At 41.0% G+C, this 17,946-nt stretch overlaps 1 protein-coding gene across 1 annotated transcript; it reads right to left on the reverse strand.

The window, feature by feature from the left end:
- Positions 1-235: 235 nt before the first annotated feature.
- On the reverse strand, positions 236-14,970 carry ASB11 (ankyrin repeat and SOCS box containing 11; the record flags this gene model as incomplete). Its single annotated transcript, XM_082049405.1, has 7 exons — positions 236-1,490; positions 4,435-4,626; positions 5,564-5,698; positions 5,904-6,054; positions 8,819-8,926; positions 11,776-11,855; positions 14,793-14,970. 7 exons carry the CDS (start codon positions 14,968-14,970, stop codon positions 1,366-1,368), a joined length of 969 nt encoding a protein of 322 aa, XP_081905531.1. The 3' UTR covers positions 236-1,365.
- Positions 14,971-17,946: the final 2,976 nt, after the last annotated feature.

The raw sequence follows: 17,946 nt of genomic DNA on the forward strand, positions 1-17,946 counted from the left end.
AATTCTACTTCCCATTTTACTAGAACTAGTAAAACAGCATTGCCTATCTCGTGATAGATGCTTAGCAAAACTCAGGTCTGAAGAAACATTTCTTCCCTCCAAAGAACCTTCACAGGAAAAACACACAAATCTTTACAGAGTGATGCAGGCATTGCACCAGTTACTGCATCCCAAATTTCTCAACTCAAAGAGATGCACATTTTTAGCTCTGCTGTGACCAGGCTAATAACCCTATTGATATTTAAACTACTATCACAATGAATAAAATCTCTTCTCCCAAGGAGGAGGTAATGAAAGCCTCTAGAGTAGAGGATGAGGGAACAGACAAGCTTGCAAACTTCTCCTGGTGAGGAATATCCATCAAGGACAACATTTAAGTGATGCACAACCATCCTTAGGGGCCCTGCTTCTCTCTTGCTCTACAGTCTGAGGACTTATCTTGAGAAACATCAAAGCATGCAAAGCCCAGAAGGAGAGCTACAACTCATTCCTTTGCTTTTCTTCAAACTTTGCAAAGGACAGACATTGAACGCTGACCTACTGTGCCTACGAAAACATTTGCAGTTCTGTCTTGAAATTAAGCTAAGAAAAATTATTCCTGTAATGAACACAGACAGATCTCAGGTGATATATCTTAGGACTTTTTTAGAAGAGATGAAGGGTTTTTTAAGACTTGCACACACTTTTGTGTCCTTACTCCAAAATCCTGCACCTGCTTTGGTCATATCACTTGCACCTCAGAGGACAAGATGTGTTAATGTTGGGGTCATCTGGACTCAGGGCGAAGGGACGTACAGTGGCTGAACAGCCAGAGCCAGCTGGTAGTTCCTATGGCTCCACTAGACCATGGGAAAGAGGCAAAGAATGTAAAGTCAAAGTGGACAAAAGATGTGCAATATATTAAAAACAGATGACGTTGGGCAGCAAAGGCTTTCATTCTCACAATAGTAGAAGAATAACAGCCACTACCTTGATTTTGATGGTGAGATTGGATAGGCAAGAGAAAGAATCTGCACAGATACTGCAGGAAAAAATATAATAAAATATCTGTGTGTGTCTGTGGGTGGATGGATGTGTGCATGTGCATCTATGAACACACCAAGTGAGCTGTTCATGTATCACAACTCAGGATAGCATAAGTGGATGTGGCAATAGACTATAAGGGAACTGTATCCATAATGTCATTCACTCTCTGTGAAAAAGTGTTTTTCATTGGCATCAGTTTAGACTGTCACGTAGCAGCCAGCATTTTGTATCCACAGCAGACAGTAAATGATGTCTTTGATTTTTTTCTTTGATATAATAACTTTGGAATAAACAACCATTTGTTCCTCTTTCTTTTCTAGTGTAAAGATAGTCACAGACTTATCGATAAAGGAGAAAGTTCTCAAGTGGCTCCGGCAGGTGCAGCTTTCGGACTGCATATAGGCACGACCGACCCAGATGCTTTCTGATACGCAATCGGCACAGCTGAGCAAGGCTGGCAGGACCTGAGAAACAAATAAAAAAAGGCAAGAACAAGCACCCCCCATCATCAGTATAAGGCAGAAAGCAGTAAACACCAGCAAGATTTGAAAATCAGATCAAGAACTACAAAATGACTTGCTGAAGTCAGGCAGAGCTAAATACATTATTGTTCACATCTAACTTCTCTTGTCAAAATTGGTTCAGCAATTTGAAATCTATGAGAACTAAAAGCCTTCTTTTGCATGCACAGCTAGGCTCTTCTGCATCTGTCCTTGAGCAAATACTTAGAATGCCATAAATATGTCTGCACTGGAGAGAGAGCACCAGGATGCACAGCCCTTGCTGAGGAAATAAGAAAACTCCCAGCAGTGTTGTGAGGATAAAGACAAGAGGGATTATAGGGAGCTGCAGAGGTGCTTAGTGTAAACCAGCCATAATAGGGTGGATATGGAAAATACAATTAGTTGTTCATATATGCAGAACATGCTTCTTCCAACTGCTGATGTTTTAGCAGGTACTTGCACAAGTAGTAACTGCAGCCTAGCCTTTTTACATGACCACACTGCTTCCCAAAATAATTTCTTAATTTGTCATCCAGTTTTAATTAAGTCTGACTCACATCTCAAAGATAGAAAGTCCCCCACCCCAAAAAAAAAAAAAAAAAAAAAAAAAAAAGGAGGACTTTTTGCCCTTCGTTTGGCTTAGAGAGAAATACTCTTGCTAAACATGAGCGAGCCCACTGATAGGAAAGCTGCCAGGGGACTCATCAGAGTGATGGTGAGTCTGGCTTGGGCAGTGGCTTGCATGGCACCACACAACACGGTGCTGCCCCAGTGGTTTCCCTGCAGAGTGGCAATGCAGGTGTCCCCAGCCCACCCCACCACAGGTCTGGTGAGGGGCACAACAGGCACAATCCCACTGGAAATGAGGGTCCATTGCTTCTGCAACTGCATGCTTGCACATGCAAATGCAACTTGCTGGTGACCGTGTCCCCGACTCCCCTTTGCTTTCCTCTCGCTGGAGCTGCTCCATGTTGAATCTTTACACCTGCTCAGAGGTGCTCAGCCCTGCCCCTCCGGTTTCTGGCCAAACACTAGTGAACACATGAATGTTTGGTAAGCAATGGATGGAGATGTGTGCTTTAAAGCCTGTCCTTATATCTTCCAGGTAAGCTTCATAATCTGTGCTTTTACTACAGAAAAATTTAGGAGCCTAAACAGACTGATAGTGTCCCTTTGAGAACAAATTACTAGAAAAATATAGGATATTTAGACAAGAGCACTGGTACTACTGTCACTGGAAGTGAAGAAAAACACTACCATCTCCCAAAGCAGTTAGAAAAACAGAAATATTTTATATTTCACATCACTTAATAGCTAGGAAGAGGAGCAATTAAAGGGGCCCATCTAAGTAACCACAGAAGTCGGGGAGTATAAAGAAAACTGTTCAAGATAGGTCCCTGGGGTGCTTATTTCATACAGAAGGACCTCAGAAAACACAGAAGTAGGTAAAAAGTACAGTTGTAGATGTTAGATACAGCAAAGTAGCTGAAAGCAGGAGCGAAGAAAAAGGTGAGAAAACTGAGGAAACTTCACTTCTGAAAAGTGAAGAGCCAGAAGAAGCTGAAGCACCTCTAGAGTGCCTCTGACAGTAAGTAAGGAGAGGGTGACAAGCTGCAAACTGGAATCAAAAAGAAGGTTCTGGAAGAGAAAATTATTAATGTCGGAATGTTTCTTTATCTACACAAACTCTCAGTCACACTGGGGCAATGGGAGCAGGACAACTGCAAGCACTGCCTTTGCTCATGCAGCCACCTGCTGCTGAGCCCTGAATATCTTGGATATAGGGACAGAAGTCACAAGAGGTGAGAGCATTCAAGCAAAAGTCCTCTCAGAAGGTTTAGACATGACAAATTAAAACTCTGTCTGAAAAAAAGCCATGGAGAAAGGGAGCAGGACAGAAGGATATTAAGCCAATATTTCATTTTCTCTATAAAACTCACCTGTGTGTGGAGGGCTGGCACAAAGCCTATGGACAACACTGGCAATATTAATTTGCCATCCGAGAACTATTTTGCAGCTGGAAGAGGGCTCTCTGTGCTCATTGTGCTTTGCTTCTCAGCAAGGAGGCAGGCTGCCTGCATGGAAGAGCAGCATTCACCCCCTGTGCAAGCAAATCTGTGCCCTGGGGGGGCACAGATCAATTAACAGAGTACCGGTGAGCTAGGAAACACAGAGTGGGAGGGATGTAATTCAGACCACCCGTGCTACAGGGATATTGGTATTGGACGCATCAAGTTCTGGCTGCACGTGGTGCAGGCGAAAATGGCAAAAGAGGATATAGGTTCATTTCTGCTCAGAAGTTTCTTCCAATAGACTGGAAAGATAACTCAAAATACTGTAGAGAGGTGGAAAGTAAGCTGGAAAGGGCACTGCTGGTTTGTGCTGGGATTACAGCCCCATGAACCACATGAAAGAGCTGCATGCTGTAAAGCTGAATAGTCACCTGGCAAATAACTCTGCTTGCTCCTGGTGAGTGAGGGCACACACACTTCTGTCAGTTTTTCTGTGGAAAGCAGGACATTGAGCCATGGTGTGAGGCTGAACACAAGATGGTGGTACTAAAATATTATCAATGAAGAAACTATCGTGGCAGTTTTTAATCCTTGGTTCTTAGAGTCCAGATAGAGAAATAAGTACAATTTTCACTGATGGGAAACAAAAGCACAGAACAACTAACTGACCAATTTACCCACTAAATCCCCAACACATGGTGGCAGATCTAGCAACAAAACAGATATTTCTTACTAATTTCTGTGTCATGTGTTGCAGGTTTGAAATCAGTAGAGAAGCTAAAGGAGGTTATATAGAGCATTATTTTTCAAAGCAGTTAAGAAAATGTACTTCGTAAAGGAAATAAATATGGTTCTACTATTAAAAGAAGAGAGAGAACAAAGGAAACCATTACCTTCCCGAAGCAGAAGCGCCTGCTCCACTTTGCTGTTGGGTACAGCAACATCCAGGGCACATTTGAGTTCAGCATTCCTGCATTTCGGGTCAGCACCATAGTCTATCAGCAAGACGACTACCTCCACGCTGGATTTCCTTGCTGCCGCATGGAGGGGGGTGTCTAATCGCTTCCCCATGTTAACGTTGGCTCCTGAAGTGAAAAAGAGTGCACAGTTAGATCTGGGAGGCAGCAGAAACTATCTGAACTGGCATCACACGGGCTGGCTTCTGCCAGTAGCCTCAATAAATGAATTGGATGGATGGCACACAGACCTCCCTCATTTCTTTCAACAGCAGCAGTGCAAATCTCAGTAGGTCAAATACCGGCTGTATAAACATCCTCTGAGCCACCAAACCTCCCTGCGATGGACAGAATGGAGCAGCTTGACCTTCAGTCCAATAGATGTTCAAAACCTGCCTTATGGTCTGTAAATTTGTTAATAACATAAAATCTAATGCAGATTATGTTAATTTAATTACTGGAGAAAAAATAAAACAAAACAAAAACACAAAAAACAACCCTTTTAGGTATCTCATTATAATAACTCCGGGAGCACAGCAAGCGAAATGCTTGCCCTGGACTCTCCAGGCACAGCAGGGCCACACTTCAAGCAGGTGTTAAGTCAGTTAATGTATACTGACAGCAAAAATTTATGCTAGCTTATAGGCTGTGTCTGGACCTGCAGTGATTATTCTCTCAAGCAGCTTTAGTGCTGTCTTCATCATCTGCTGAGAAGCAGGTGAAACTAATGTTTAGAACAGCAGTTTATCACAATCAGGAGTTTATTTTAGTCCCTAATATTAGCCAGCACTATCTGTGCTTCCTGTTAACATTCTAGAAAACTAAAAGTATTTTATTTTCACATTCAGACAGTCTCAGGGATGACTCTGTAATTAGGGCTTTTTTTACTGAGGAAATCATAAATTCTTCGTGAATGGAGGTGAAATTCTTAATAGCCTCAAATAAGCCTCACAGTCTCAGGCTGCCCCAACACCCCATGGTGTTTACAGTGGAGAGGAAGCCCAGAGAGACCAGCAACACTGGCTCACACTTCCACAGCTCCCCCTGGCCCCTTTTCCAGGTGTACCTAGCTCCAAAAGCTTCTTGACACAGTCTGTCCTCTGGTACATGCAAGCCACATAGAGTGGGGTCCCGTGTTGCAGGTCTTCTTGGTCAATGTCAACCTCATGGGCCAGAAGGATCTCCATGCATTCCCTGTGGCCTGTGGAGAGAAGAGCTGCCACTGAAGTGCTGTAGAGCAGAACACACCCATATACAACCAAAGAGGCACAAGAGCTGGGAATAAGCCAAGTCTCTTTATCCACACCAGTACAGACAAGTTTTTGTGGAGAAAAATATGCTAAGATCAATCAAAGATGTATTCCTCACCTAGTTATTGTTAGCTTCACCCACAGCCTGAACGTTACCTCTCTTGACCGCCTCATGAATGGGCGAAGCAAGGTGGTTCCTGAGCTGTGGCTTGGCCCCGAATTCGAGCAGCATGTTGACACAGGCCACGCTGCCACTGCAGCAGGCGTTAAACAGAGGAGTGATCCCATCGATGGTGACTGCGTTGACCTGGAACAGCAAGATAACACTCAGGATAATCCGATCTAAGAGGAACGCCCTTGCGGCGTGCCCCATATTGCACACCAGAAATGCACCAGAAAAAGACGCTTGTCTCGTTTAATTTCAGAATTTATTTTGTTAACAACTTTCAGAGTTACGTGTTGCGGCACAACATACATAACATCCAGATACCAGATACCTCGTGCCATAAAACAGTGACACTGCCTGCTATGAATGCTCCTCCTGGAGATGCTCAGAAAATGCAAGGGTTTTTTAGTTTGTGGGTTTTGGGGGGTTGTTGGGGTTTGTTGTTTGTTTGTTTTTATTTTGTTGTTGTTTGTTGTTTGTTTTGGATTTTTGTTTGGTTTTACATCAAGAACTTGAGTATCTTCATGACTGCCTAGTCTGCACCAACCCAAAGCCAGAATACGCTCAGATGAGGCTTTGCTTTTTAGATGAAAACATTTACTTTGTTTTTAATACTTTGGCCTGAAAACACATTTCCAGCAAAACAAATACTCATAGAAACATAGTCTTAACCGCAAACAGAAAAGGAGCTTGAAAGAGTTTGTGTTTATATGCATGTGTGTATGTGCAGGTAAGGAAAGAATTTCCTTCCTTTGTATCTAATGTAAAGACCTGGCAAGATCCACCATCTGTCATTCTCCCCTGGAATAGCACAGTCCGTGGCTTGTGTTGTGGTCAGCACCATAGCTGCTGTGTTTTAAACACAAAGCAAGCCCTCAGAGGTCATTTATGCAGAAAATCTGCTTGTCTTAAATTCTGTGGCACACTGGAGAAGAACAATGGTTTACACAAGCACATGGCAATTTGTGCAATTTCCAAATCATCCAGAAGAGGAAAGAGACAGGAGACAAAGGGCTGGGAAAGTCCTGGGCCACCAGGGAAGTCAGAGGACCTTGCTACCAGTACAAGCACAGGAGCTGCATTGCAAAGAAGTCAGAGCACCCAGGTAGAAATACCTTATCTCACACAATTTAACTAGCAAGATATTTTGTCTTTAAAGCAGAGAAAGGCAGTGATGTTTAAGAACATATTGGTTTATTCTGGATAATTCAGCAGTGAACTGTCTGCAGTTGATACTTTCCTTGGTATCATTTGTTGTTGCTGATTTGAACTACTGACTTCTTTATGGTGCTGTAGGAATTAAATGTTTTTCTCACAAGGTGCTTTTCCCACAATGACAAGCCAGTCCTTGCCATTTCCAGTGTTTCAGTCCTCACATTTTCAGCAGGCTCCAACCATGCAGCAGCCAGTGTGAGGCCGCATTCCCCATGTAAAGCTGCACTTGCAAATCGGGTAGGTCACTGGAGGATGCAGCCCCTGCTCCTTAGTGCCTCCTCTGCTTGCTCACTTTCATGGAAAAACAGTGGGGAGGAACAGATCTGGCTGGAAAAGAATCATAACGAGGCCAGAAGGTGGGCAAGTCAGCATGGTATGAGGAGTTACCAAGTACCACATTACAAGAAACATCTATCTGATCAGATTTTAGAGCCCAAAATGCAGCTTGCTCTTCCTGAAACTGCAGGGCTCTGATCAAGACTCTGTTTCAACAGCATCATCACTACAGATCTCATCCTATCCTCTTGCTTGATCTTCCTCCTCTTCTACTAATTGCTGAGCTAAACTATCCCCCATCCTGCGTAGATCCACAAAAAAACAAACAAAAAAAAGTTTTTATGCTTTGGGGGTATCTGTATTTCAGATAAATTACGTGCTGCAAAATTACGTGGTAGCCAAGAGTAAGCAGGGAGATAAGTGAATAATACCACTGGCTTAAGTGGTAAAAGAGGAAAGAATGGTAAGCTGTTGTGGAGTAAATGGTTTAGTTAAAAAAAAAAGAGACCACAGCAAGAAAGGAGAATGGCACGTGTTCTCCCAGAAGTTAGACAATGGCCTGTTGACTTTATTTATTAATAGACAGCTAGGGAAAAGCAAAAACCAAAGGAATACCAGAGTTATATATTATACCAGGAAGAGGCTGCTTACTTAAAAAAACAACAGGTAGTTCAGAGATGTTTCTCTGAGTTACAAACAGGCATTGCCATTAACATACCAAAATCAAGTAAAACTGAGCAGAAAGGGGTTTTCCTTTAATCTTTCTAAGGGATTGAAATTGGCATACAGTTCAGGAATTTAACAAAAGTATTTTCTTCTGCAGAGGATATTTTGATTGCCTGTTTTGGTGTTGCTCAGTTTCTTGCCATATAAATTGTACTTGGAAACTCAGCTGAATGAATATATTTCTTACATATTTCTTATATATTTCATCCACCCCTGTATCTCCATTATTAACATGTATTCCAGCTTACGTTCAACTGGTGGAAATGTTATTTTATTAGCAGATAAAGTGTTTCACTTCTTCAAACAAATCTATTTTTACTTACATGAGACTTTCAGACAATCACAAAGAAAACTGGAGTTAATTCCGGTGATCATTATGGGGGGGAAAAAAAGGAGGTAAGTAATTTTCTTCAATGTTATTTTTACCTAGCACCTCTCGTTCCTTTTCTATTAATCGTGACAACATTCCACATACAGAGGGAAAACAGAATAACGGGGTGACCCAAGCAGCCACAGAGGGAAGGCAAACCCTTCACCTACATAAATAAAGAATGGTTTTATTTTTCCCCATTTCTGCCTGAGATGCTCCTGTCCACCCACAGCTTAGTCTTGCCCTGCAAGTGGCCTGTCTGACATCCAAAAATCTGCTCCAGGCACCCGCATCCCCGCCGGTATCCCCAGGACTCACCTGAGCGCCATTCTCCAGCAACACCTTTGCGCAGGCGACGTGTCCGCCCAGGCAGGCCTCGTGGAGAGCCGACACACGGTCTGTCGTCATCAGGTTCACATCAAAACCCTGCAAGGGAGGGTGGGGGGTGTGAGAGAAGGTGCATGGCTTGGTTGGATTAATGCTGTTCAGTGCTTCAGTGCTCGTCCCCAAAGATGGTGATCGGGTTAAAGAGGATGGAAGGGCAAGTTGTGTCTCCTGTTTCTTGTACTTTACAATGCGTGGTCAATTGCACAGAAGACATCATGTTTCTTTAACTTATAAGGGTGGCATTCCCTCCCCTATTAAGGCCAGCACCAGGAGCTACAGCTGGTGGGACTCAGCTCCCTGAACGGGGACAACTCTGGTACAGGTATCAGCAGCTCAGCTGGAGCCCTCAGCCCCTTCAGTGAGGATAAACAGGCTCCTCTCAGGCATGACTTACCCCATGCTAAAGCAGCTGTTTCTACTGGGTCAGATGAATTGTGTCTGAAAAGTACTTCAACTGACTGTATGGGGTACCCAGTTTGTTTCACTCAGAGGTGGTAAGTACAATGGTAGACAAATCCCACCCATGAATTTGTTCCTCTTACTTGACCACCCAAACACATTTTACATTGGAGGGAAAGAAATGTGATTTACAAATAACTCATTACAGGTATTAGCCTAAATGACAGTTCTTACATCTATTCCTGCTCAAACAGAAAACAGACATATTCACAAAGGAGGAAACAATTGTCATATGTGTTTTCCCAGAATACAGCTAAATCTCCTGCTAACAGGCCTGGAAGCAGCTCGACTTTCTGCTTCGCATCTTGTATTTCACAACATAGTTGGTCTTCACCTGATGTGCTATAAACGAGGCAGCTCACAAGATGGCAGCAATGCACTTTATGGTACAGAGTAGAAAATGTGATGGGCAGAAATAAGTATCTCTGAGCAATGTAACACTAAAAGTCACCAGTCCCGACGCTATGAGCATTAAAAGAAACCTCTTCAAGACAGAAATGCTATGATAGAAAAACAATTGTTTTTCAGTAATGTGAAAGTATTAACATAAAAGCTGTCCCTAAAATTTTCTTACAAATTACATCAGTGCCAGGAGAATAGATAAAACTTTGAAAAAAATGTAGAGATTATTCCATTTTTCTAATTGTGTAGATGTTTCATATTTAATGGTCAACATATTCCTTCAAGAGGAATGTCAAAATGTCTTATAGAGAGTCCCGATAAGAAGAAGAGAGCTATTCTCAATCATTATTCAGATACATATTTTTAACAAATGAAATGCAGCCATTGCAAGCGAATAAGTAAGTATTGGTATCTTGGGTAGACAGCAATCCCTTCCATTATGAGATGGAGAATGATTTCTAGATCTTACTATAGCTGTTTGCTAACCGTCGCTCCTGTTAAACATTGTTTTCAATGTATGTGAAAAATCAAATTCTTCTTTTGGTGCTGGAACAGGCAGTGGTGAGTTCTTGAGCTCTTCTGAAAATCCAGCACACCATCATCCCCTTATGTCCAGACATTCCCTGAGGAGCAAGAGCCTCACTGGCTTTCTTGAAAGCTGTGGTCCTACGGCAAAGATTTCTGAGTCTCCCACATATACCCTAAGGTATAGCTCTGTATTTAATTTTAGTCAAGTAGTGTAACTATATTAAAAGAAATGAGCGATGATTATGCTGCTCTATGAACAGCTTTGTCCCTGCATTTGTCACACTGTGGTGAATCAGCTCCAATTCCATCTCTGCAGACATTGCTGCCTTGATCTCTTTTCATCAGCAAGGACCTTCATCCTTCACTCCCAAAATTAAGAGTCTTAGTGAGAAGAAGAACAAGTAGATTAACTAAATGATGTACAACCACAACATGGGGTGCTTCTCCAGTGTGTAACCATGACCACTGTATAACTGAGGCATCTAGCGTATAACCACAACACTGAATGCCATTCACTAATAAGATGGTATAAGATTAGTATAAATGGAAATAGAGTCGGAAAACCAGCAAAGTGCTGAATGAATAAGCCCTCTTCCTTATTATCCCTAACCTTCATCACTTCCTTTCCCATAAAAATCATTTGATAGCAGCAGCTGAAGGAAAGAGGGATCAGAACATGGGAAGGATTAAATTGGCTTTAAACAACAACCTCTTTGAGCTGCAGCCATGCCTCAGCCAATGTCTGGAGCAAAGGCTTTCACACTGGCAGCTCCACTCCTTAAGAATATTATCCATTCGAGCTGCAGCCCCACTGGTAAAAATTATTTACCTTGAATATAAAAAGTCTGATGGCCAAGTCACAGAGCTTACTACACTCAGGGAATTAATTTCCCTGCAGTTGTCTGATTGAGAGCAGGGAGGGCAGTTGCTCATTTCATGCCAGATGAGGACACTGAGTTTAAGCAGAGGTGGTGAGGAAGATGGTTGGCAACGCATGAAGAACAATAACTTGTCCCTTTGCAGCTGCCCTCTACTGTATCCAGCTTCTTGTCCTTTCTAGTATATTCTTTCCTACTTTCTTTCTCCTGAACCCTCAGTTTCATTTGGAGCAAACCGCTTCAGGCTGACAGCTCCCTCTTTAGGAAGACCATGATTGCTATTTTATCAAGCAAGATGTAGTTTTACATCTTTCTACCGATTTCTTTAAATAGCTGATGTATATATTGTCCCTATTCTCAAGCCCAGTGGCACGATTTATCATTGAGAAAGCCCAAGGATCATAATTTTTCATACAGCAAGGTACAAGCAGTAACAGTCTTTTTCCTGGGCTAGTCCCCAGCATCATAACTAAGCAAATTAATTCATGCCTAAAGGCATGTACAGGGGTATATTATTTATACAAGTGTATTTCTTATTCCCTGCTGCAGGCTGTTACCAGCTCACAGATGCAATTCAACAGAAGCTATGCTGCTTCCCAACCTTTACCTGTGGGCTTTTACCTGTGCAATCAAGGTTTTCAAAGACAGAAGGCGTCCTTGAAAGGCAGCCTCATGAAGAGGGGACCGGTCTGCCCAGCTGCCTGAAACAGCAAAAGCATAAAAGTTAATTTAGGTAAGCAAAAAAAAAAAACAACAACAAACAAAGGCAGATTCTGAGAGGACGGGAAAAAACAGCTGCGTGTAAATGCAGATCACGACTGAAATCCATGTGGGATCAGCTGTGAAAATGATAAATTGATCTCAGCAGAGCAACTGAGGGCTCAGCACCCGTGAGAAAAGCAGCCATTCACTAAGGGACCTAAACAAAAGCTTCTTGGCAGAACTTTTAAAAACATCTAAAAACGTGCTTCAACAGAGACCGTGAGTTTAGTGCTGCGTGTTTCCCAGGGAGCTTTTGTCACAAATCGTATTCCAGCTTCTCATGTACTTCATTAAGAGACTCAAAGCAGGGAGACACATCGATGACTTGCCCATCAAATCAACTCTGCCATGTCCCTGGAAGTTTTATTTCCCGAACTGTCAATTTCATAAATAATATTCTCCAGCTCAGACTACGAGGTAACAGATTTCATCATTCTCCTCACTGGAAGATTTCAGAAAAGACATGGAAAAATATATTGTGCCTGAGGCTCTGCTTTTCTTCCTTAATAATTTTGAGTTGTTGAACTGTTCAGACTTCTTCATGTAGGCTAGCTTGTCCCTTTTCTTATCTTAATCTATTTATGTGCCAAGAAAAACAATTCCTTAGCCTAGACACTACAGGCATAGTCAGTCAGCCCAGGTTAAATCCCTGCAACTCAAATAGAGAGAAAATTTACTCGTCCTATATTAAAATTTATAACCACAGTGCAACAAAGCGTGTTGTAAGTATTTCTCCAAAGGCCAGCTGCATTAACAGTGCCACAGGACAGAAGCAATACAAGTGTTTGTATTCACGGTCTATTGTACATGAACCCCATGAGCACAGTATTTGAAACACTTGTCCTGTTTAATTTTTTCAGCTACGCCACACACCAGAGGGTGATTTATCTCCGTTTCAGGTGTTACCTGAAGCAGGGAGAAATCAATGAAAGGGACAGACACATCCCTGGGGACTTCAGGCCAAGGATGCAGCAGAAGTTTCAGCCTTGGCCAGGGGCGTCTCCTTTTGTTACCCTTCAACTCATGGGATTACAATTTTAACTACAGTTATTATGCTTGTTTCCGTTTATTTAAGGAGATATTCCTGGGCTCTTAAGGCAAAAAGCTGGCATGGAAAGACCAGCTGGTGCAGTATGTGACCAGACTTCTAAGGACCAAGTAGGATGCACAAGGCAAAATGATGAAAACAGGAACCATGCTGGGACCAAGAAACATTTTCCTGAAAACATCCAAAAAACCCCACATCCCTCATCGTGCTGGTGACTGAAATAGGCAAGCTCAGTTCAAAAAGTTAGAAGACATTGTAAGTGACAAAAAAAACAGGGTCCTGAAACAGCAGGAAGATTCAGAAATATCTCAGACAACAGAGCTATGGTGCTTTGTTTAACCTTTAATGCATATAGTATATATAGCATGTGCAAGCACATGTCACATGCATTCACAATGCATGTGTACGCACACAGATGCCTCACCATGAAAACACATGCTGCTGCATACCAACCTACCTCCCTGAAACGTGTGGCAAATATAAGTCCCATATGGGGCACATCTTCCCTTCACAGTTGTGAGTGACATGTCTGAAAATACTGTGTCTTTTAAAATTTCTACAGATAGATTAAGCAGCTCTGCTGCTGTCCTTGCTGCAGTGCTTCACTGCAAAGAGAAAAGGCTGTGAAGCTCTGCCTGTAATCCAATATAGTGCCCCAGCAACAGCATCACATGATCTTATGTTTTGAAAGATTATCCTTAATGGCTTTTTGCAAATGGCAACTTGCAGATAAAAATATGTTGCAGTCTGTAAAACTTCAAGGCACTTTGATAAGAACCTACATGAAGGAAAAACTGCTGTTTTCCACGTGCCTGACTACAACTGCATGAAGGCACTTAGAAAAAAATGACAGTAATAAATGAATGTAGTTATATTCCAGAGAATAACAAAATGGTCAATGACCCAGAGAGAGACATGCCTGTACAAAACTGTAAGAAATGTTTTGCTGCAGTATTTCTCTTGGCCAGGTCTTAATATCTCTGCTTTGGATGGATACTTCTCACCACCCGTGTTCTGCTCATGTTCATATGCCTGTTCATGGCAGCACTATTCGTCATGAAGCAAGTCCCCAACAAATGAGTTACACAAAAATCTCTGATGTCACAAGGTTGATATGAATCTTCAAGTAGGAAAATATCTTCTCATTAGAAGTAAATTTAAAATACTGCATCATTTTAATTAGCGGAATTGCCAGGCATGCAAACATTGTCTGTTCATTATTATGACAGTGATATGGAGGAATAGAATCACTTGATAAAAAAAAAATCATTAAAATAATAACAATAATAAAGTACTAGATGGCCTACTGAGCACAATAGATTCCCATGCAGTATATTTTGCAGAATGATTTTAGCTGCATTCCTTTTATAGTCTGATTTAACAAAACAAGGATTCTTGGCTTGGATTCATAAAGTCAGTAGTTATATCCTCCTAATATCTCCTTTCAGAAAGTCAACACTCTAAAACTTTTCCCAAATAACCTCTGGCAGTAAAGCTAGCTATTTAGTAAAACTGTCTATAACCCCCACTTAAATAATGCCTTGCTTCCGAGAACAATCTTTTTATTTACCATAGCGCCTTGAGCAAATGTTATCCTCATTCTAGCTGCGTAATTGTTGGAGTCTCATATTTTGCACACCTAAATCATGCCAACACATACTGACGCTGCAAAGACCCCAGAAACGGAAGGCACTTCGGGTTAAAACATTCATCCATGCATTTAGCAACAGATTCCTCATTTCGAGCAACTCAGTGATTTAAAACCTAAAGTTAAAAAAATGTAGCAAATGTACATTTAAATGTTAGAGTGTCTATATTTCCAGTTTACCTGGGACTATTCCATAGATCTCTTCTGCTATCCTGGCAGCCTCTTTTCTGTTGCCTTTAACAATATAGAAATGGGTCAGAAGAGCCAAGGAAATCTTAATTAAGAGCTTGAAACAAAACAAAGCAAAAATGGCAAAATAAATGTTAGTGAAAGCATGGAGTATAGAACCGCCCTCCATTTTGGTTTGCTCTTTGAATAGTTTCTCAGGTCTGCTAAGTTGCACCGGGCTATTCTTGGTATCATATGTCATCTATTTTAAACCCTCCAGAACCTGCTGTTCCTCAGTTACCAAAAATACAGTCTGGTTTTATTTGGTATGGGCTATTTGATACTAAATAAAAATACCAAGGATAAGATAGTTTGAAGATCCCGTGACATACAGGAAACAAACAGAAAATCCTTTCCAAACGCTTATGAATTAGAATAAATTTTCAGAGAGATGCTCTCCATACCTCCTGAAAGCCTATTCATCCACTTTATATTTATTCTTTGATGTAGCAGTTCTGTTTGCAAAAGCTGCACTGGTAAAGTTGCAGAAATTGCTCAGAGATACTGCAAAAAGAATACTTTTCTGTCTCTCCCTTCTTGGTAACAGGCCTTACTTGTACTTAGATGGAGAACAAAGGCAAGCATATCAAAGAAAAGCATCATCATGAAAGAATCTGAAATAAACCCACATATTTTCAAAGCCAGGGCTAAGAAGTCAAAGTAATTCTAGATGAAGAAAAAAATATATTGAAAGTGTGTAATCAGAAACACAGGATAACATACCAGCATTTTCCATCAGTCATGCATAAATAATAACACCCATTAATATCTCTTGCAAACAGCACCTTACTGTTTTAAACAAACTAAAATATTTTTACCTTATCAATCATTGTTTCAAAGGTATAATATTTGAAACTAAAGAAGATGCACCCTTTCTTTAACTGTGCTTTTTTCTTTCTAAAGGCACATGCCTTTTATAAAGAAAAGAGTATTTTTTTCTGCATGCAATTAATTGAATCTGTGTAGAACACACCATTTCCTTTTCATTTAAACTTCTCTTGATCCCTACCTTCCTATATGCACAGCAGGAGGGAGATTTATTTCTTTCTTTGGATCAGCTCCTGGCCCAGGCTCTCTTGCCCTTCAACTTACAACACCTGTCAAGGCAAAGAGCAGGATGACTCCCCTCTATTAGCAATCCCAGGGAGATGATGGATATTCAGAAGGAAATTTTACAGCAAATTATTTCCCTGGACATTTAAAATGAAATTTGTTTTGTTTTGCAGCAATACAGCTGGCTCAGTACCTTGCTGTTTCCAGCACTCTGCCCTCCCAGGTGAACCCGAATTCTATATAAAATATGTGCAGACGGACTGAAAAAAAAAAAACCCAAGATATTTTTTTATTTTTGAAGTGACCCACTTCTTTACGAAATTCAGAATTAAACAAATATATTACCTTTTTAGCAATAACTTAACACCTTGCATAAATATTACATATACTTTTCCTTCCACAGTAATATGATATACCTGTAGAAATTATAATACCTACAAATCCAAAAAAAAAGTGTAATTTTAGCCACTTTAATACTGTTTGCAACAGGACAAGACACCTGAAGACACATATTACATGGCAAGAGAAGTTCAGTTAAGGTATCAGAGAAAAACAGTTAAGTTTGTTCAACTGTGAAACAAAAAGGAGAAACTAGCAAACATAAGTGGACCCAAAACACAATGATCAGTTAGCCCTAGAAAAATATGAGATAATTAAAACACCCCTCCTGAAGCCAGGGGAATAGCAAAAGCTTTCAAGAACAGAATATAGGATGCAGGTAAAAGAACAGAAAAATAATTAAGATCATTACAAAGAAAAGGTCAGACTAAATGATGGAGAAAACTTTCTCATGTAGGATCCATAAAACAGATACTGAATAGGACATACAATGTAGCAGCACCTTTTTAGAGAAAGAGCATAAAACAGACTTTTGCTTGCAAAGGAGATCCACTGATCTTTCACAATCATCTTTCCGGATAGTAGGTAGAACTGGACAAGCCCACGACCCTCAGAAGAATACAAGAAACTGAAGATCATATGATTTCCACTGAAATTCTTTTATCCCTTAAGGAGGATGAAACTCTGACAATAATGAAAAGCTCCCCAGGTAGTCTAAAAAGCCATGAGGAGGTTTGACCATTTGGAAATAGTCACAGGAACATGACTCTTCCAGAAGGGCAAGCTCCATTTACATAGTAGAAAAATCACCCTTCTGGCTTCAGAGCAAGACAACTAAAGATTTTTTGTTAAATGATGGGGTCACTTGGGAAAAGCTCATGTTCTTAGTACACAAGGACACTAGGAAAAGTACTGTGGTGGATTAAAAAAAAAAAAAAATTAGTGGGAAGATGGCTAAACGGCACAGTGGGAAGTCTGAATACAGGTGAAGGTGGCAGTCAGGTAAGCCACAGCAAGACCTGGTCAATCACTTGGACATGTCTGGTATTTCTGAAACTAGAGGAAGGTGAGCAACATAAGTGTGAGAACACACATAACACAACAGAAGAGCAATGACAACCCAGAAACAGGAATCTCATCTTTCCTCCCTCCCTGTTTTGGCTGGCATCATTGTGACCTGAATGGTATGGATTATGCAACTCCATCAACAGCCTAGAGTGAACAAGTCAGCCCTCCGAAGATCAAACATGCCTTATTGAGAACTTCCGCAGGATGCCCAAACTGCTCCATGAACCACTCTAGCTTTCAGTTAGAGTAGTTACTAAATTTTCAAATCAAAATATCCAGAAAATATATTAAACCTTCAATAAAATTGTCATGAGATGGTGAATGAAGCAGTTTAGCTAGACCCTCCAAAGAACAGGGAAGCTAATGTTTATCTATACTCACTTTACAAACATGCAAGGAATAAGCACAAAAGGCAGTCCAGCTTAGAAGACAACTCATTCTCATTATGGTTCACCTTAACTTCAGCCAACAATGAGAAATGTCAGATGGGACCTGAAGAATTTGGCAAGGAAATAAAGATTTAGAGAGATCATATTCTCAAATAAATTGAGAGGTATTGTTCTATTCTTATGCTAGACATTCTATGAATTTCATTAGTGAATTTCTAATGCATTTAGTTGAGGGCTTTAATATCAAATATATTCAA

The sequence above is a fragment of the Streptopelia decaocto genome (genome assembly GCF_964273445.1).
Source record: "Streptopelia decaocto genome assembly, chromosome: 1".
Taxonomy (NCBI): Eukaryota; Metazoa; Chordata; class Aves; order Columbiformes; family Columbidae; genus Streptopelia; species Streptopelia decaocto.